Here is a 21,942-nt window from a genome sequence, read left to right on the forward strand (position 1 = left end):
CTACATTTGCCCGATGGATGGACTACTTTCCTTTCAGTCCAGTAGCCAGAAGAGCAGAAGAAAAAACACCCAGATGATCAAGCCACTGTGCACTCCTCATGTCAGGACCTAAAACTGTCTTCAGTGGCTATAACAAGGGTCCCACATATAACTACCACCATCTAGTACCTTTTGCATAGGTGGTCAACGCCAATGGCTAGAAACGGACCAACGAGGAGAGCCTTCTGCCTGGAAAGGTCCAGGACACGGGCCAATAATGAATCTTTTGTCACAGCAGCCTATGTAACTCATATGCCACTCAATAAGTTAAACTTACTTCTACCGGGGCTTCCAGAACCACCAGGAAGAGCGAGGCCTAGAACTGAGAACAAGGGAGAAGCATGCCCTTTAGTTATGAACAGTACAAATGGACCTTATCATTCACATTCCTTCGGCAAATATTTATAAACAGTCTACTATGTGCACAGTACTTTCCTAACTGCTTTGGAATCTTCAAAGAGGCACCAGAGGTGGGGTCTACCTTCAAAGAATCTGGTCTCCAAGATGACATGGCCGGGTTAGAAAAGTCCTAGGGAAGCTGAAGATGATTTCTGCATGAAGAAAAGCTCCTCGGGGCACATTTAGGGATCCAGCAGACACCATCGGTTACTGCCCAAAGGCAGATTCCTCTTCCAACCTTGCTTAACGAATCCAATTTTGAGATCTCTAGGACTCGAGATCCTTTGACTCAGGGAAGGCCCACTCTTCCACAGCCACAGAGGCAGACTCATGATTGCTTTGAAGTAGTTCTAGAAATCCAGTTACCGACAATGTGTTCTAGGTCTTGGCGTGGGCACGTGATCCAGTTCTGGCTACCATATAACGGAAAGAGTGTATGGGGACCAGCGGCGGGGGGCTGCCCTTCCCACATCAAGAGTCTTGGAAAAGAGTAAGAGTCTTTAGAAGAGCACCCCCCATCTCTTCCTACATTCTAAAGGATACTGTTGTGAGGATGTAATGCTGGGGACTGTAGTTGTCATGCAGCAATCAGGAAGTGACACGCCTAAGGATAAAAAGCCAATAGTAAGAAGAAGAGAAGAAATCCATCCATACACACACGCACACACACACACCCTTTTAAACAGAAATAATCAGTTTTTACATGATAAAAACACCTGAAATGTACCCACTTGATAAATTTTTAGGTGTATGGTATTAGCTACATGCACACTGTTGCACGGATCTCTAGAACATTTCCACCTTGCATGACTGAAGCTTTAAACTCTTTGAACAGCATCGCCTCAATTCTCCCTCTCTACCACCTCCCTGACCCTGGCAACCAACAGTCTACTTTCTGTTTGACTTTGAATACTTAGATACCTCATGTAAATGGAATCATGACCAGTTTACTTCACTCAACATCATGCGCTCAAGGTTCACCCATGTCGCAGCCAATGACAAGATTTCACTCTTTTTAAAGCCTGAATGCAAATCCATTGTGTAACCACGTTTTCTGTACTCATTCATCCACAGATGATCATGTAGGGTTGTTTCTACCTGTTGGCTATTCTGAATTACAATAATCATCTCTTTGAGAGATTCTCTTAGATAAATACACAAAAGTGAGATGACTGAATTATACAGTAGTTCTCGTTTTAATTTTTTCAGGAAGCTCCATACTGTTTTTTCAGAAGCCTGTGCCTTTGAGGCCATCAAACCTGGAAGTATTGATTGGCAGAATTCTTATTCTGTGAGAAGATTTTATTTATTGCTTGAGCCACTAGTTGTTCGAGTCTCTGCTATTGTAACTGAAAGAATCCTACCAGATACAGGAGATGGTCTGGTGTGGAGGAAAGGTATTGGCTTGGGAGAGAGGAAGTCCAGATACAAATCTCGTCTCCCATGGGCCAGTTTTGTGGACTTTTGGCCAGTTAGTCACTCCATTTTGGAGAGCAGCCATCTGACCCCTAATGACTACTCTAAGATTTAGTGATTCAAAGAAAAGATTTTAAAAAAAGAGGTGTTCTACAGGATCTGGGAAGGAGATGCGATCAAACTGGTGACAGGATGGGGAGTGGGGTGGGGAGGGGATAGTTTTCCCCATGAACTTCCTTGTAACAAATTCTAACAAATGTGATCAACAATATTTCCCGTGTAGCGACCATTTGAAATTAAATTCAGAATTCAATAAAGTGATTTTCAATTGCCAGAAGTCAGTGATAAATGTCTCACTCCTTCATTAAATGGTTGGAACCAAATAAATGGGTGTCACATATTTTGAACAAACACGTAAGACTGAACACTTGTGTTAATTATCCAAAGGATCAAAACAATCTATTACCTTATCTTCCAAAATCCATCACCATCCTGTGCCTGATGCATACCCTTAGTCATCAATACCTATACATTTATGTATCGTGGAGGTGAAGAATCAGGAGATGATAAAACTGGGTTGAGGGGATTATACTGGCCAGGCTTCAACTTGAACGTCAGACGATTTCAAATTGACAGCATTCTGTGTTGTTAGGTGGTTCAAAAGTTCAGTGCTAAAATGACGAATCCACCAAGGGCATGGAAATTCTTCTTGAGGCAAAATTCAGCTAAGTCTTTTATATCTGTCTCCTTCCTTCATTTGTAAAACAATTTCCTCCCCTCCCTTGGGGAAGTGGGGGAGAGATTATGATGTGCTTACTTAAAAATTCAATTTTGCAATTTTCTAACCAAAGCCCATTTGGCTAAATGCTCAGTACTTAGGGACATTATAAGAAGTCTTTCTGTTAAAAAAAAAAAAAAAAAAAAAAGGCGGGGGGCACCTGGTGGCTCAATCAGTTAAGCATCCGACTTCGGCTCAGGTCACGATCTTGCAGTTCCTGCAGTTCACCGGTTCGAGCCCCACGTCGGGCTCTGGGCTGACGGCTCGGAGCCTGGAGCCTGCTTCGGATTCTGTGTCTCCCTCTCTCTCTCTCTCCCCCTCCCCCACTCACGCTCTGTCTCTTTCTCTCTCTCTCTCTCTCTCTCAAAAATAATAAATGTGAGAAAGAAAGAAAAAGAAGTCTTATTGAACCTGCTAGATTTGGGGGGATGTACGGTGTGCGGTCTCTTGACAGCTTTGTTGCCCTGAAGTTCAGACAATTAACCAGGCAATGTCTGTAAAGGAACAGTCAACGCAGGGGTGCACAGCAACTGACAGCGGGCTCTCGAGGCACTAGCTTAAATACCTCTGCTCAGGGTCTCCGAGAAAGAGATTGGTAGTAGCGATTCTCCACCTCCTCCCTCCTGGCCAAGGGTAGGTATTCAGACACCAAATATCTGCCTTAAATGATTAACACATGCTTCCCTGTTTCTAGTTTATCCGTGGGGGATTTAAGTTAAGTTTACCAAATGTTCTTCGATTGGTGAGTGGGGAAACCAACTCTGAATCCAATGGATACAAGTCAGCAGGAAGAAGGCGGGAAGCCCTGATTAACACGCCAACGTGCACGGCTCTCAAATGCATTACGCGAAACAAAAGAAGCCAGACTCAAAAGGGGACACACACCGTATGATTTCATTTCTGTGGATTTCCGGAAAAGGCAAAGCTACCTGGACAGAAAACAGATGAGGACTGTCCAGGGCTAGGGGGAGGGGCTAACTATGAAGGAACACAAGGGAATTTTGTCAAGTGACAGAGCTACTCTGTGTTTTAATTCTTTAAAAGTGACAAAACTGCATTTTAAAAGGGCGGGTATGGGGCCCCAGGGTGGCTCAGTCATTAAGCATCCGACTTCGGCTCAGGTCATGATCTCACGGTTCATAGGTTCAAGCCCTGTGTCCGGCTGTCTGCTGTTGGCACAGAACCCACTTCTGATCCTCTGTCTCCCTCTCTCTCTGCCCCTCCGCTGCTCGCACGCTCTCTCTCTCTCTCAAAACTATTTCAAAAAGGGGTGGGTTTTACTATTTATGAATTACGCCTCAATAAAACTAACTTTTAAAAAAATGAAGGTTCTGGGGTGCCTGGGTGGCTCAGTCGGTTAAGCGTCCGACTTCGGCTCAGGTCATGATCTCGCGGTCCGTGAGTTCGAGCCCCACGTCAGGCTCTGGGCTGATGGCTCCAAGCCTGGAGGCTGCTTCCAATTCTGTGTCTCCCTCTCTCTCTGCCCCTCCCCCGTTCATGCTCTGTCTCTGTCTCAAAAATAAATAAACGTTAAAAAAAAAAATTAAAAAAAAAAAAAATGAAGGTTCTGTCCCTCCAGAAAGGTAGGTCCACAGGGTCACACACACGACTGTCTCCATGTCACCCTCTGCTTTCTGATCCCCAAGTGCAACTGACTAGTCTTGATCTGCAGCAGGAAACAGAAACCACACCAGGTATTTCAATCAGAAAGGGATTAGATATGGGAATTAGGTGCTTACAGAATCTCTGAGAGGAGTGGAAGAGCAAAGACCCCTTCAACTTTTATTTCAAGGACACACCATGGTAGGCGGTAGGTAGCCAAGGTCCTGATGGTGGGAAGCAGCCGCGGCTGCCACCCCAACAGCCTCTCCAGCCCAAGCAGGTGGACCTGAGGCCCTCGGACAATGCGTCTGGCCCCCGCAACTGCCTTGGGACACACACACCCCCATGACTTGCCCACCAGCAGCACCAGCACAAGGAACTTGGTTTCTTGGTTTCCTCTCAGGCTTCCAAGTCTCACACAAGTTCATTTATGAAGCCGATCATGCATTCCGACACCTAGCCGTACAAAATTCCGGGACATGCCGTTGTTAGATTTCCCATCAGGAGGGCCGAGAGGGTCAATCCCGATATCTCCCCATCACTGTTCTCCCTTACCCTACTACAAGGTATTCTTTCCCAAGACAGCACAACAAAAACCTTTTTCTAAATTTCAATTTCAAACGGTGCGAAGGGAGTTGAAAAATCGTCTGCTAATGGGTAAAACCAAGATCCTAACTCATTTCATTATGGACGAATATTTCATTTTCACATGCAGTTAGTTCTAGCCCCAGCAGAATAAAATTTTAGTAGAGTAGAACCACAGTTCTACTCTAACTCATATATTAAATACACACTGGTCTTTCAGTTTTATTCTGCTGGGAATTGAACAGACTAAGCTTGAAAACGCATTAATTTTCCAGGTATCTGTAAGTTGTTTTACAGGAAAGCCAGAATAGGGGAGGGGAGTATAACACTTTCATAGTAAGAAAGAGTGTCTGTCCCCATTCTGGGCACAGAGCTCTTAAAACTCTGATAATTCCCTAAGGGATGAAGGGGTGAGGAGAGTGGGGTGAGAAAGAAAGGTGTCTTTTGTTATGTTAATGAATGACATTTAGAAGCCCCTAGGTAACCTAAGGAAGGACGCAGTTTCCTGGGGGAAGTAAAATTGATTCGAGGGGCAGAACTTTCAGTCCCACCCCCTGACATCCAGGGAAGGGAGAGGGGCCGGAGGTTGAGTTCAGTCAGGAACGATTTAATCAATCCCTACGTAATACAGCTTCCATAAAACCCCAAAAGAATAGGGTTCAGAAGCTTCCAGGTTGGTGAACACACGGAGGTGGCTGGGGAGGGCATGGAAACTCGTGAGCCTTCCCCATGCACCTCTTGCACCTGGTCCCGAATTACAACCTTGTATATAATAAACGGGTAAACAGTTCTCTGAGTTCTGTGAGCTGTTCTAGCAAATGATCCAAACTCACGCTGGGGTTTGTGGGAACTTCTGACCTATAGCCGGTTGGGCAGAAGCACGGGTGGCCTGGACTTGTCATCGGCTGGAGTGGTGGGGGGAGGGGGGATGGGAGAGTCCTGGGGGGCTGAGCCCTTAACCTGTGGGATCTGACACTCCGCCCAGGTGGATAACGTCAAGAGTCGAACTGAATGGTAGGACACCCAGTCTGTGCCCAGTGAGAACTGGACTGAGTTAATTGCTTAGTGGTAGCAAACAAGCACCCACGTAGCAGAGGGAGGCATACCTTTTACACCCTAATTATCCCTTCTAAACACTTAACGCGTGACCAAAGCAATACACCAGAAGAAAACAGTTTACTTAATTCAAGTGCCACCATAATTACAATCCTGAGTTCCCCGGCAGGGACTCACATAGTAACTCTACTCTCTGTATCAAAGGGTTAAGGAAGCTTCTCATAAGGACTTTCACTTCATTTCTTCTTGGGTTAGTCCTCCAAATTGTACAAAAGGGAGGCAACGGAAACATTTTCCTTTTTTCTGACAGGAAAACTATTGGGTGGATATTGCTAGCTTCTTCAATTCTTAAGACAAAAAAAAAAAGTGACAGAGGACAAAATAAAAATAGAAACCGACCGTTTTGGGGCTGTGAGACTCATCTACCAGAGCTGTCGCTCGGGGGGGGGGGGGGGGGGGGGGGGAATGAGAGGAGTCTCTAACCGATCCCATCTCAGAAAACCATCAAAACACCATCAAGCTGCCATCACCCCCCCCTCCCCCCGCCATAAGTCCTCGCTGCTGTAGGGACATACCCAACAACACCTTACGCTGCTCGGACTGGAGTAAACGGAATACGACAACCAGAAATTAAAGATGTTCCTAACTTAAGGGGGAAAAAGTTCTCCCTACTTCTTCTCCCTCAAAGTATTTTTAACAAGTTGAATTGGGAAGCTGGTTATTTCTCGTGGACAGCAATACACTCTTCTGCCGAGGCTAGTGATCGGTACAGCAAAGCGGACAACCATTTTACGTAAAAAGGACGGATCTGGCCTCTCGAGAATCAGGGTTGGAGGGAGCACTGTCAGGGAAGAGCAGAAGGCACAACGATGGATTCACAGGACGGGCAAGGTCACCAGCCCTGGTAAGTACGCTTATTAGGTGATGGCGTCTGTTAGGTTTTGCCCAAGAATGCTGCTGGGAGTGAGAACCTAAAGAATTATTACTAAATATCCAATAACTTACTCGCCTACTCTTTTCATTTTTCCCTAGAGCAAGACCTTAAATATAAATATATTTATTATGATGCGACCCCCCCCCCCCCAAAGGTTTGTTGAGAAGGAAATGAAGCATACTGCAGTTTTCAACCCTCCCATGCGACCCAACCCAAGGCTCTCAGAAGAACAATAGGGCAGCAGGGCTCCTACCATTTACTCAGCTGCCACCAACTTACCTTCTGAGTCACCTTCACATCAGCTGCAAGTTGATCCACCGGAATCTCATCGTACAGGTAGAGGCAAGTGCTTTCAAGAATCTCACGCCCCCTGTTCATTTCACGCCCTGTGAAGGCACCTGATAGATGCTAATGAAATATCTGTGGGCAGGCTCATCCTGCCTCTGGGAGAGCTAAGCTACCAAGTCCCTGTCACAGAATATAATCATGTGAAGCTTGGACAACATTTCTAAACGGTATTTTCTTCTTTAATGTTTATTTTTGAGAGAGAGAGAGAGAGAGAGCGCACGCGAGCATGAGTGAGTGGACGAGGGGCAGAAAAAGAGGAGACACAGAATCCGAAGCAGGCGCCAGGCTCCGAGCCGACAGCACAGAGCCCGACGCGGGGCTCGAACTCACCAACCGTGAGATCATGACCTGAGCCGAAGTCGGACCCTAACCGACTGAGCCACCCAGGTGCCCCGGAAAACATGCTCTGTCGACCACCAAGACCATTTGATCCAAGAAGCTGCCTTGGGGCTTTCAACCTCCCAAAGCAGATTTTATGAATGCCCTTCAGTTTTCAGGCTACGGTGTTTTCGTCTGGAAGGAAGAACAACCCCTCACACCCGGTTCAAGCACGGCTCCGCCTAGGTCACAGGGTCACGTCAATAGGACGGGCGCATCCAAAGCCACAAACAACAAAGTTCCCTCGCGACGCAAAGTAAAATTAACAAAAGGAAATGCTGCATCTGGCTTCCTTCCGGCCGCCGCTCAGGGGTACGGTCAGTCGGGAGAGTCCTGCGGGCAGGTGACAGTCCACGAAGCCTGCCAGAGCCCGGCCGGTCGCGAGGATCTGCGGGGACTGCCCCTCCCGGCCCAGGCAGGACAGCTGTCCCCTGCAGCGGGGACCCGGCTGCAGCGCAATGCCCGGGAGTGCCAGCCACCGCCCCGGGGGGACCCTGGCCTGGTTCTGGAGCATGCAGGGCTCGAGCGTGTGAGGCAGGCGCTTAGGTTAGCACAGACCACATGAAGAAGCCATTATTCAGGGGAGCGACATGATATATTGTAACTGCTCCCATCGCGTCAACGGGCATCGTTTGAGTTTCTCCCACTTGGAGTTAAAACGACTCCCATTTCAATGCAAACAGGAGATTCCTCGTGGGTCGGATCGCATCGCACCCACAGCAGCTGCCAGACACGAGAACAGACGTGCCAGGCGCACGCCGACCCGCTTTTCCCTCTCCAGGCAACGCTTCCGTTTTATGATTTGGCTCCTCTTGAAACAAAGAGACGAGCAAGTTACAAATACGATTGCTACGTTTCGGGACAAGCGAGAACACAAGCCACGCAGGTGCCGAGAGAGAACGCACGGCTCGCTTACCTCTGGCTCTGGCTGTGGGCTTTGCTCGTCTTCGGCGGAGTTTGGTAAAATCGCCCAGGTTACGTTGGCGCTGGCTGCGGGCAAAGAGCCAAGCGTCCCGTTTCTCAGCTGCTCCGTGGAATGTGACTCGGGCCCGTGCCATCCCAGGATGTTCTCTGAAAGAAAGACCCGGGATGATGCCTAGGATTTTCCAAGGCAAGCATTTACGGCTCAAGAGAGACCCGTGCCCCACTGTATAAGGAGGCTGACCCGAAAGGGGCCCAGGAAGTGGCCTGTGGCAAATGTCAGTGGGCCTGTTTTGGATGAGGTACCAAGGGCCGTGCAGATCTGGATCTATTTATAAACTGGAATCTGTACAATGGCAATGCCAGATTCACCACAGGCTGGCTCTTTCCCCGTCTTTTTTGGGGGGGGGGGGGGGAGTGCATTCACCAAAGCCAGATTTTCTTAAAGGTGTTTTTCTTAATTTTTTTAATCTTCAAAAAATATTTATAAAAAGGGGTGCCTGGGTGGCTCAGTCAGCTAAGTGTCTGACTTCCGCTCAGGTCATGGTCTCACGGTCTGTGAGTTCGAGCCCCGCCTCGGACTCTGTGGCGACAGCTCGGAGCCCAGAGCCTGCTTCGGATTCTGCGTCTCCCTCTCTTTCTGTCTCTCCCCTGCTCATGTTCTCTGTGTCAAAACAAAAATTTAAAAAAAAAATTTTATTTTTCATTTAAAAAATTAAAAATATATATTTATAGTGAAAAACAAGTCAAATTTGATCAGAAATGGGCTGCTCACATTGTGGCGTAGATGCCAACTGATGGGGCACCTGGGTGGCTCACTTGGTTAAGCGTCCAACTCCCCGTTTCGGTTCAGGTCGCGATCTCACAGTCGCGGAGTTCGAGCCCCTCATTGGGCTCCACACTGACGGTGTGGAGCCTGCTTGGGATTCTCTCCCCTCCCACTCTCTGCCCCTCCCCGACTCATGCTCTCTCTTGAGTGAGCTCTCTCTCTCTCTCAAAATAAGCAAACATTAAAAAACAAATGCCAACTGACATCATGACCACGGCTCTGAAAAGGTGCCTGCATCACATGCCCCCACCTCTGCCAATGTCAGGAAGCCCCTAAGGACACATGTTCATTCCACTCGAGCAAGAAACATTTTACAAACACCAGTCTCGTAAAACAAAAGCATTTTTCTAATCTTCCCTCAATCCTTGGGGGAAAAACAAAAACTTTTTTTTTTTTTTTTTTTTTTTTTTTTTTTTTTTTTAGCTCTCATATGTTTATTTCCGAGTCAGGTATTATTACAGACTATCTATATATACTTACTAATGGGGACAGGAGTGATGGCAGGGAATTCCCTTTCCTCTTGCGAATAGCAATTCCACCATTCGAATAAGAAAAGATCTCAAACTCAGCTGACCCTCCCTCTGGAGGCTATGTTCTTGGTCTAAGAGCAGGTATAAGGGATGAAGAAAAGGTGGGCTGAAGTGGATCCTGCCTTATGGGCACTAGAACTCGACCTCTCAGGGTCTCAGGAGTTCCACCTGTAAAGTAATCATACCCATCAACCTTTTCATTACAGTTAGTCAAAGAAAAACCTGCAAGCATCCCAGGCTTTTAACACTGGGGAGACTCTGGCTGATGGAAACAAAGTAACAGAGGCAGATCAAAGAGCTGGATATGTGCAGCGTGCCTGTCGCTGTGTACGGGATTATCCTACACAAACACAGTTTTATGCAAAAAAAAATTTTTTTTTTCTGTCAGGTGTTCGATCACATAGCTGTGGCTTAAAAGCCTCAAGTGGCTCCTCGTGGCAACTGGAACATAATCTAGCTGTTTGGTTTGCAAGACTGCCCAGTCTCATTTCATTTTCTCCTCATTGCTTACTGGGCTCAGGCTGGTAGTTTTTCCATTCCTCAAGCGAGCCAAGTTCATTACGGTCAAGAGCCTTCGCGCCTGGTGCTCCTCCCATTCAGAACACGCCCCCCCCCCCCCCCAGTTCTACCTGGGGGAGAGCTCTCCTGCGTAAATCCAGGGGTTGACTCAAACATCACTTGCTCAGAGAAGCCCCCTGGGACCTCCCCAGCCAAAGCACCATCCCCAAAGCACCCCCGGCCCCGTCAGTCAGTTTACTGTCCTCACAGCACGTATCTAAACTCCCTATCTAAGCTCACCCTGCTCATTTGTTTGTCTACTGTGTTTCTCTCCTTCCTAAAATGTCAGCACCTGAAAGCAGAGACAATATTGCCCCTGCTCGTGGCTGTGTCCCCAAAACCTAGAATATGGTCTGACACACAACACACGGTCAATAAATATGTGCCAAATGAATGAATGACTATTAAGACTTTCGGAGACAGTAAATTTCAAAAGGAATGTGAGTTTCACAACCTCCTAAAAAAAAAAAAAAAAAAAAAAAAAAAAAACGAGAAATGGCAAAAAGAGAGACGGAAAGTAGAATGGATGGTGGTCGCAAGGGGAAGGGGAGTTAGTGTTTAATGGGTATGGAGTTTGTTTCACAAGATGGAGAGTTTTCTAGAGGTTGGTTACACAACAATGTGAAAGTATTCAACACTGTACCGAGCTAGATACTTAAAAAGAGTTAAAATTGGTAAATTTTTTAGTATGTGTGTTTTCCACCTTTTTTAATGGCAAAATGGCATCTGTATATCAGTTCTTGAGGCCATTTGAAAGAAGGTGAGGAGCGCCTGGCTGGCTCAGTCAGTGGAGCATGTGACTCTTGATCTTGGGTTTTTACGTATGAGTCCCATGGTGGGTGTAGAGATTACTTAAAAAATAAATTTTTAGGGGCACTTGGGTGGCTCAGTCAAGCATCCGACTCTTGATTTCAGCTCAGGTCATGATCTCATGGTTTGGGAGTTCAAGCCCCACGTCAGGCTCTGCACGGACAGTATGGAAACTGCTTGGATTTCTCTCTCCTTCTCTCTCTCTGTCCCTACCCCTCTCTTGCCTTCTCTCTCACTGTCTCTCTCTCTCTCAAAATAAATAAACTAAAAAAAACCCCCAAGAAACTCCAGACTTGGGAGGAGTCCCCATAAATAATAAGATGGATGGGGATACATGGGGCTGAACTAAGAAAACCAACCCAAAGTTCAAGACACTAGAATCTGCCATGAGAAAGGAGGAAAGAGACTTCTTACACCTGTCTTGCCAACCAACTACTTCTCAGGGACTGAGAGCTGGATTCAGATCTTAAATACTGGGCAACTAGCTCATAAATACAGGAGTGCTTTAAAAAAAAAAGTTAGGGGCTCCTGGGTGGCTCAGTCGGTTGAGCATCCAACTTCGGCTCAGGTCATGATCTTGCAGGTTGTGAGTTCAAGCCCCGCGTTGAGCTCTGTGCTGACAGCTCGGAGCCTAGAGCCTGCTTCGGATTCTGTGTCTCCCTCTTTCTCTACCCCTCCCCCACACTCACTCTCTCTCTCTCTCTCTCTCTCTCTCTCTCTCTCCATCTCTCTCAAAAATAAAGATTAAAATTTTTAAAATAAATAAATAAAAAATAAATTAAAAAAAATTATACAAGTAGTAAATTTCATCTAGAATAATTAGGAAATCTTAAAAAGGCAATCAAGACAATGCTCCCTTCATTTTCCCACACCTCAACTCTGTCCCTCCCTCACCTCCCTATCACCATCATTCAGAGGTGATAACCCAGGAGATAATGGGGAGGGAAGCAGAGTCTCACAGGCAGTGACACACTGCATCCTGGGATAGACAAAGGCCAGGACTGGAAGAACAAAGGTAGCAATGCATGCTGGGGAAAGTAGTTTTTTGTATACTCTATGGATTCAGCACAAAGAACCAGTGAGTCAGTACTAACCCGGGTGCTCCAATAAATGATCACTTAGTTTAGGAGTCTGGATAGGCCTGCTTCATTTCAGGACGAAGGAGGAAAATTCTAACACAGAATAAATCAAAAGGATTGTACCGAGCTGGGGAAAAGAAACGGTATCCTCGGAAGGCTTAGAGGAAGGAAGCACCTCTCTGAAATTCCTAACGTAAGGCATCAGAGAAAACATCGGGAAAGGCATCTCATCAGTACGACACAGAACAAAGGAGCCTCTATGAAACAAGACCAGAAAGCTGGAGGAGAAAACAGACTGAGGTGAAAAAGGAGATAGATGCACTAAGGAATTATGAGGAAAGTGAATCAGCATTAGTAGAGTTAAAATTAACACTGAAACTGGGAAGAAGAATCAACACCACAGAAAGTCAAATAGGTAATATGTGGAGACAAGGAAGCTCCCCCAGGTACAGCTGCAAAGAGCAGCAAGGCAACAGTGAGACAGAAGAGAATCCCAAAGATGCACAACAGAGATCCAAGAGATCCTGATGGACAGAGGGCCGGTCAATGGAACAGAAACAGCAAGTGACGACAGCAGAAAAGAAACAGCCCGAGCTGGGGCGCCTGGGTGGCTCAGTCGGTTGAGCGTCCGACTTCGGCTCAGGTCACGATCTCACGGTTCACGGGTTCGAGCCCCCACGTCGGGCTGTGTGCTGACAGCCCAGAGCCTGGAGCCTGCTTCAGATTCTGTGTCTCCCTCTCTCTCTGTCCCTCCCCCGCTCACACTCGGTCTCTCAAAAATAAATAAATGTAAAAAAGAGAAAGAAAGGAAAAGAAACAGCCTGAGCTGAAGACAGAGCCGTGGGTGCTGACGATACAGTCTACCACATTCCATCAAAGTCAACGGGAAAAGACACATGTAGGCACAGCCCGGCAATCTTTTTTTAGGCTTTTCGTCGCTGAAATGTCCAACTCATAGGAAAGTAGAGTATAATGAATGCCTAGCTCGTGAAACTCGGCAATATTTTTGAATAACAAACATCAAGGGAATATTTTTCCAATCATTTAAGGCAGAAAAGTTGGACTTGCCTTAAAGGAAAACAAAAGAATTATGAATTTTGCTACAATACTAACTGTCAGAAGATGCAAATAAAAGTCTACAGATTTGGGGGGGGGGGGGTCAGGGGCCAGGGGACCATGCTGTCTGGAGCTAACTCACCTTCCCTCTGCTAAAAAAAGTCAACATTTACTGAGCTCTTGCGAAGTGCCAAGGACTAGTGTATACACCTTATATGTGTTAACTCATCTAATCCTAAAAACGACCCATGAGGTAGTCTTACTATTATGCCCATTTGACAGATTAAGAAACAGAGGTGCAAATAGCCAGTGGGTGGTAAAGTCAAGATTACAACCCAGACAGCCTGGCTCTAGAGCCCAGACTCTTAAACTCTATACAGTGCAGGTTTTCCCATAGCACTAGAGAGACTCAAAAGTTTCCACCTTCTGGGGGTTCAAAACGACCTGCGGACATGTACCAGTATGTGATGAACAGAAGCACAATTAGGAGCTGGAGACTAGAAAAGTCCTTTTGGACTGGTAGTGTGCAATGAGCCCAGTTAAACACACGGCTGAGCAGAACTGGCATGAGGGGAGGTAAAAAGGACACCCCCCCCCCCGGGGTGTAAATTTTAAAGTGGCACCAAGACACTCAGTAATCAAGATAAATGACATTTTCACACAGTATTTTTGAACCAAAGTAAATGAAAAGAAAGAAAAGTCTCATAAGACTCCGTCTCCCTTGCCTCACTGTGCTGAATCCTGTCTTTAATTTAAAATTTTGATATTTTGCTCATCCTTCATTATTTTTGCATTAATTTTGGTTTAAAAACATTTCATTAAAACGCCATTTATCGGGGCACCTGGGTGGCTCAGTCAGTTGAGCGTCCACTTTGGCCCAGGTCATGATCTCACGGTTCGTGGGTTCGAGCCCCGCGTCGGGCTCTGCGCTGACAGCTCGGAGCCTGGAGCCCGCTTCGGATTCTCTGTCTGTCTCTCTCTCTCTCTCTCTCTCTCTCTCTCTCTCTCTGCCCCTCCCCGCTGCTCATGCTTTCTCGCTCCGTCTCTCAAAAATAAATAAACGTTAAAAATTTTTTTCAAGGAAACAACATCATTTATCTTAATTACATCCGCACCCTTTCAGTGTGTGCTCAAGCTGAGTACCTCACTCAGCTCACCCTAGTCCCAGCCCTGGAAGTAAACTGAAGTAATTTTTCTAAACATGGTTACATAACGGAATGTTGAGTCAAAATTATTTTTTAAAAAGATTTGACCGTTATCACATGAAGTACTGAATTAGTATTAAAATATTAACAACACCTCCCACCACGTTATATTATCAAAAATTGGGAAGAGTATAGCAGAGAAACAGGAAATTGGAAGTAGGTGGCTTACAACTAAACGAGAGTCAAAAAGAGGTGTCATTCTTGACTCTGAGGATTAGAAAAGTATAGGCTAAGCCTATGTTTATAGCAGCATTGTCTCGAGTAGCCAAATTATGGAAACAGCCTAAGTGTCCACCAACTGATAAATGGATAAAGAAGGTGCGGTGTGTGTGTGTGTTATTCATCCATAAAAAAGAATGGAATCTTGTCATTTGCGATGACACGGATGGGGCTGGAATGCATTCTGCTAAGCGAAATGAGTCAGTCAGAGAAAGACAAATACCATATGATGCCACTCCTATGTTGAAGTGAAGAAACAAATGAGCAAAGGAAAAAGGGAGAAAAAAAATATAGGTTAAAGAATGCTCCTGAAAAATGTACTGTAACCGCTACTAGGATTTATATACGTCCTTTTCCCAAAACGCCGAAGGCGATGAGTCAAGGAAGCAGACTATGTAGCAAAAGAGAGAGAAAACAAAAAGGCGACACGGAAGCAGAAAAACGAAAAGCATGAAGGACACCAACAGAAAAACACCAGTTGAAACAAAGAAAGAAGTCGACCACGTTACTCTACTGAAAGACAGACTCTCACGATCGTGTCCTAAAACAAGATGCAAGTCTAAGCCATACTTCATCAACTCCTATTCCGCACCGCCACGTCTCGGACACCGGTCTGTCCCCCACTCAGTGGTGTGTCAGATTTCATCGGCAGCTCTTCCTTCTCAGCAGCACGGAGGATAATGGTGTGTTTTGCTATCGATGGTGTTTGACGGGTGAGGAAACAGGACACACCTACAGCAAGTGAGTCAAGAAAGCTCTAGGATAGATGGTCGAGAACAGACCAGGACATCCAAGTGAAACGACAACTGGGAACAAATATTATCAGGCACCTGCTGACAGACCGTCAAGCCAAGTAGCCGGAGATCTTCAAAGGTGATACAACAGAAGAGAACAGGAAGGCGGAGGGTGGTCCACCAAATGGCATCTCCGGTCCTCGAAACAGGCTCTGACACATGCCTCCGCTCCTTACACGACACACCGAGGTAGACAGAAGCACACGGGAAAGAGAGAAAGCAGCTATACGTGTTTTAGACCAACGAGAGGCAGAAAGAAAGCAACAGAGGATTTAACCGTGGGCTTTAAGGTCTGACCGTGAAACTCTTCTAATCCGTCCTTGGCCCTGGGTCAAGCCTTGCCTGGAGTGCTGAGAGCTGCGGTCCCCATGCCGGGGCTGGGAGGCCACTCTATCCAGAGGCCGGTGACAGATGACGGCACCTGTCCCTCTTCCTGCAACACAGTGAATCCATGCCTCCTACACTCAGTAAACCTACGAGGGTTTCCCAAAATAGAGTAAGCTTAATATTTACAAACTTGGAGACAACATAAGGCACGTTTAAAACGGAAAGCGAGGATGTTCGTGTCTAACTGCTTTCGTTAGGGAGAATCTGCCACCCAAAAGCTCTGTTTGGACAGTTGTAACAACCACGAAAGAAGTCCGCCCACCTGAAATATTCTACAAAGTTAGTTTTTCTTCTTTTCCCCCCAATACGCTATCTGCTGGAGGACTCAGCACGTTTCCATCTCGGCTTTTAACCACAACACAAAGGAAGGTGACTTATGTGGGGCACACTTTCACCAGAAGCAGTAGGTTATCAGGAAAGAAGGTGTAAGAGACAGAGACAAGGTGGAGAGAGAGGAACACCAGGAGTCTGAAGGCATCTCTGGAAGGAAAAAAAAGGAAAGAACCAGAAACGAAAAGAAAAAAGCACAGCGGAAGGAAGGCCACCGGCCAGAGAGCCCAAGAAGGCTTTATGACAGTCTCACCTCTTGGACCCTTTTTGCCAAACCCCAAAATGGAAAGACCAACGCAACTGGCTTCCTGACCGACAAGCCCCACGGATCTTGAAAGAGAAGAAAAAGTTACTGGAAAGACAAGTTAGGGAAAGCACATGCAACTCGGCTCTGGTTCTCCTCTTCAGTTACGCGTCTCTTGATCTCTCGTCCTGATTTATGTCCAAGGGCACGCGGGGCACCCACTGCAATTCCCCAAGGCTCTGCGGTCACCTGCTGTGGCAGCTCTCATTCCAGAGCTTTCTCCCAACATGCCTTGCACCGCTCATTCTCTCAGCACCCAGCTCTTGCCTGGCACTCGAATGTGCCTGTCTGGTTACGAGTCTGCTCTGCCTTTGAACCATGCTCCCTGGACCAGGACCTGCAAGCAAGGAAGTGACCAGAAGCACTGCCAGCAGAGTACTCCACACCCCGAAACACTTCCAGGGTCTCGTTTCTCTCCCGCACTGGCCACCCACCTAAAGCCCAGACCCCCAAGGGGCTCAGCCTTCTCCAGCTGCGGGTGGAGTCCTGTCCACCTTTCCGGGAGGCACGCATCTAGACCCGGGAGAACAGATGCCCACCTGCCCCGCCCCCATCAATCATTTGTCTCCATCAAGCTCTTCAAGGAGATTTCGTGGTCACCAGGAACAGAACTGCAGAAGCCTTGGCCGAAAAGGCAAGTCCCCTTATTAATCTGAATTAGAAACTTCCCCATAAACGGAAGTTAAATGAGACATTTCAGGCCACTGCATCTTAGAGACGATATCAGAGACAAGTCTAAGAGTCCACAACCCAGAGGTGGCAGGCAGACAAATACTGAAGTCTTTCTGGATTTCAGTCGGTGGCTCGCATGCTTTAGATAAAAGGAGTATTAAGGAGGAACATTTGCAGACAAAGGCTCCAAAGCCAACATGTTGCCCAAAAGATACAAGGAAATATTACGGAAGATGAAACGCTGGAAGACCACAAATTAATTTTTGATTCAGAAAAGGGGCGGAAGAAATCGTGTGGGGGGCAGAAAGCAAAGTGGCTTGAAGAACAAGGTGTCCATTTAGTATGCTGTGGGTAACCTGTGCCTCCCTGCCCGTCGAACATTTAAAGGAAACCCTGACAGAGTTTTGCTTTAATGGGATTTTGATTTGTGTCAACCCAGGCTGGCACTTCCTTAGATACAACCATTATGTTTTTATCAGGGGAGGTCAGGCTGCTGTAACTACTATCAACCTCAAGAGCCCTGAGATTCTCAACAGAGGTATTTTGTGGTGACGCTCCCCAGGTTGCCACATTCTCTTATTCCGCTAGTTTGAGATTCTGGAACTCCATTTTAACGGCAGGCAAGCATGATGCTTTGGATGAAGGAAGGAATTCAATTCTTCCCCCAATGTTGTCAACAGATTGGAAAGACACGTGCAGAATGTTTCAAAACGTAGGGGCTGTTACAGGAAATGTAATTTTTAAAAGGGTTAAAAGTGAAAAAGAGGGGCGCCTGGGTGGTTCGGCCGGTTGAGCACCCGACTCTTCGTTTTGGCTCAGGTCATGATCTCATGGTCATGGGATCGAGACCCACATCGTGCTCTGCACTGTTAGCTCAGAGCCTGCTTGGGATTCTCTGTCTCTGCCTCTCCCTGTCTCCCTGTCTCCCTCTCTCTCTCAAAATAAATAAATAAACATTTTTAAAAGCCGAAAAGATGACAAGAAAACAAAATAACCACCGTGATGCCTCATGCTCCCTCTATTCTTCAACCTTCAGCCAAATCCCTTGGTGACAATGGTCAGGGGGACCCTGGGTGGCTCAGTCCATTGAGCATCCGACTCTTGGTTTCGGCTCAGGTCATGACCCCATGGCTCTGTGGGTTCGAGCCCCACCCTGGGCTCTGCACTGGCAGTGTGGAGCCTGCTTAGAATTCTCTCCCTCTCTCTCCAACTCTCCCCAACTCATGCTGTCTCTCTCTCTCAAAATAAATAAATGAACTTAAAAAAATGGTTAAAAGGAGGGGAGGGGAGAGGAGGGGAGGGGAGGGGATGGGGGATGGGTGAAGTGGGTGAAGGGGATGAAGAGGTAGAAACTCCCAGTCATAAAATAAGTCACAGAGATGAAAAGTCCAACATAGGGAATAGAGTCAATCACACTGTAATACACACTCACGGTGGTGAGCATTTTGTAATGTATATATATTGTCATTGTAATTGTAATGTGTATACAATCGCTGAATCACTATGTTGTACACCTGAAACTAATTTATTCTAGGGCAGTAGGTCAACTATGCTCAATTAAAAATAAAAATGAGGAAAGGAGAACGGGAGAACATTAGTGACCAGTAAGTCTGCGGACTATCATTGGATGAATATGCTTTTAGTGTGAATATAATAAATATAGCGACAACAAAAAAAAGTGGCTGGAAATAAGAGAAGATGGAAAGTCAAATGGGGCAGGGGCACGGGAACGGGCAAGGAAGATGCAAGGAGGTGACGCTGTACAAGACACAATTTCAGAGACACGGCTTGGTCCTCCCAGATCATTTCCATTTCAACCTCTCATTACCTCTGAAATTCCACCTTGAGCCTTGTCCCTCCAACCCCCTAAATCAGGAAAAAAAAAATTTAGAAATCTGCTAGAAACTAACCCTGAAGGAAGATGTAAGGGCTTCATTTCAGGAGTAACAAAATGGTCCGAGTTTACATTTACCGGTGAAAGATCCTTCAATGTGCCCATTAGGTTCCAAAGGCCAGAAGTTATGATATACTATGGGAGAGATCACGGACACCTTGAATAGCCTCCAGTATAACTCAGAATCTGCCCAAGCCCCAACAGGGCCACTGAGACTCCATCCAGGTCAGAAAATGTCAAGGAGTCTCATGGGGACTTCAGCATTAAAGTTCCATTTTTCAAGTAGAGAAGAAAGAAGATAGAAAAGCAGGTTTCGGCATCTTTACTCTGTGCCTGAATATACACACATCGTCTCCTAGGCTGGATCCTGCACCAGAAACTTTTTCTTTTGTTATGAAGGACATTCACAGAGTAACTGGCAAAATTTAGTAAGGTCTACAGACTGGGGAATAGGATGCATCCATGCTAATCTACTGTACTGTCATTGTATAGGAGACATTATATCAAGGACATGATATAGTCTTTTTTTTTTTAAGGAAATACATTAAAGCATATGAGAATGAAGATATCATTTCTGCAACTTACTCTGAAGTGGTTAGACAATTATAATATGCTATAGAGAGAGAGAGGGAAGGTGATGAAGCAAATGTCATAAAATGTTACCGTTTGAGCAATTTGGAGGTGGATGTAAGAGAATTTTTTCATACTATTCTTGTAATGTTCTGAAAAGTCTGAAATTATTAAAGAGAAAAGTAAAGAGGGGCGCCTGGGTGGCTCAGTCGGTTAAGCGTCCGACTTCAGTTCAGGTCACGATCTCACGGTTCGTGGGTTCAAGCCCCATGGTGGGCTCTATGCTGACAGCTCAGAGCCTGGAGCCTGCTTTGGATTCTATGTCTTTCTCTCTCTCTCTCTCTCTCTCTCTCTCTCTCTCTCTCTCTCTCTGCTCCTCCCCCAAATAAAGAGAAAAGTAAAGAAAACAAAATACCCGTCTGTGAGAAAATTGTGACGTGAGCAAGACAGTGTTGTCGGCCCCCGTTTGAGGTCCCCAGGGGCCACCGGTGGTCTGTTCTGAACTGAACAAAGGCCCAATGGGGAGTGCCCGTCTCTCACCTCAGCTCTGCTACTTAGATGAGTGGCCATGGGCCAGTCATTTTCCTGCTATGAGCCTCAGCATCTCATGCGAACGAGGGGCATGATGCATCTAGTCTGTGATGATTTCAAAAAATGGGTATCAGAGGCCAAATACTAGCAGGATCGGAGCTCAGTAAATGATGCTGGGTACGACACCAAGAAACTTGTCTGGAAAACCAACATCCCTCTTAACCTCAGTGAAACGGAGGGCAAAGAAGACCTGAGAACAGCATGAATTACAGACTGTCGCTCAGACCCTAGCTTCTCTTTCATCACCTAAGTTGCCTCGTTTCCTCATTAAGTGAGTCCCGGGCAACAAAGCTCAAAGAGTCGTCTGTTGGGTCTCTTCATTCTAATGCTTTATAATTACACAAGACATGACCGGCCTCGGCTATGTTCACCTTTATCACTGAATTTAATCCTCACTAATACCTTCCTATCTGCTTATTGATTAAACCCTCCTCCAAAAGGATTGGGCATCTTAAGGGAATGCCTCATCATCTCCAGGTCCTTGATCAAGAATTAGAAGTGTTTCCAGTGTGTGCTTCAGAGAAACGCTTGTGCAGGTCCACGAGGGGACACGCAGGTAGGTAGGCGCTGAGCGAGGCGAGCCGGGCAGAACGCAGGAAGCAGTGCGGGTGTCCTTCGGCAGAGTGTGGCACGAATCACGGTGGACGCACATCGCAGGCGCGGTCAGAAAAATGGACCGTATGGCAATGTGTCTCAAAAATGCAGCGCTGCGTGCAAAGTCACAAATGGAATGAGATACAGAACATGACAGCAGCAAGTCTAAAAGGAGTTCCGCTGTATTCGTGTCAACGTGTTGGTTAAATGTTTCATGGGATGTGAGAGTTCTAACTGGTCAAAGAGAAACACATCCCAAATCTGGGTAGAGAAGGAGGGAGGGACAAATGCGGAAACAGAAGGAATAAAAGGGCGGACAGAGGCGGGCGCCTGGGTGGCTCAGTCGGTTACGCATCTGACTTCGGCTCAGGTCACGATCTTAAGGTTGGTGGGTTCGAGCCCCGCATCGGGCTCTGTGCTGCCAGCACAGAGCCTGCTTCAGACCCTCTGTCTCCCTCTCTCTCTGCCCCTCCTCCGCTCACGCTCTTGTGCTTTGTCTCTCGAAACATAAATAAATAAAAGCATTTAAAAAAAAAAAAAAAGGATCGGCAGATGGAAGGTGGATAGATGGAGGACTTAGAGGAGGAAGGCCACGGGGGCAGACGCACACACACGCGCACACACAGGACTCAGTCGCAGACACAGCAGGGCCCGCTGGAAGGTCTTACCTGAGGCCCCCGGCTTGTGGCCGGGCTGGCCCGCCCGGTGCACACTCTGCTGTAGCAAGTGGAGGCACTCCCCCAGGCAGCTGAGGGTAGCGGCGGAGGTAGCTTTCAGGAGCAGCAGATCCTGGTCCAAGGCGGTGAGGGGGCCAGAGCCGGGCAGAGACTCGATGGCGTGCACGAGGTTCTTCTGCTGTCCTTCCACCTGGTTCATCATCTACAAAACGGGAAGAGACGGCACGGAGGGGAGAGTGAACGGTCCGCCTTTCGACAGGCTGGGGAGCAGCTCTTCATTAAACCAGAGGACGGCACGACAGAGGGAAGTGGGGAGAGGAACGGGCGCCCCCAGACCGCAAGTGACATGGGAGTCAGCTCGGAGGGTGTTCAGTACACAGCAGTCCT

The 21,942-nt window shown here is 46.9% G+C and overlaps 1 protein-coding gene across 3 annotated transcripts in view; it reads right to left on the reverse strand.

Moving 5' to 3' along the window:
- Window positions 1-21,942, reverse strand: part of OSBPL10 (oxysterol binding protein like 10) — a 309,461-nt gene that overhangs the window by 59,098 nt on the left and 228,421 nt on the right. For all 3 annotated transcript variants that reach the window (XM_019422851.2, XM_053903898.1, XM_019422850.2), the window contains 2 exons: window positions 21,547-21,757; window positions 8,452-8,606 (listed from right to left, as the gene is read on the reverse strand). In XM_019422851.2, the coding sequence (XP_019278396.1) occupies window positions 8,452-8,606; window positions 21,547-21,757 (366 nt within the window). The remainder of the gene's footprint in view (window positions 1-8,451; window positions 8,607-21,546; window positions 21,758-21,942) is intronic.

Source organism: Panthera pardus, unplaced genomic scaffold (assembly GCF_024362965.1).
Source record: "Panthera pardus isolate Hobbes unplaced genomic scaffold, ASM2436296v1 HiC_scaffold_16, whole genome shotgun sequence".
NCBI classification, from domain to species: domain Eukaryota; kingdom Metazoa; phylum Chordata; class Mammalia; order Carnivora; family Felidae; genus Panthera; species Panthera pardus.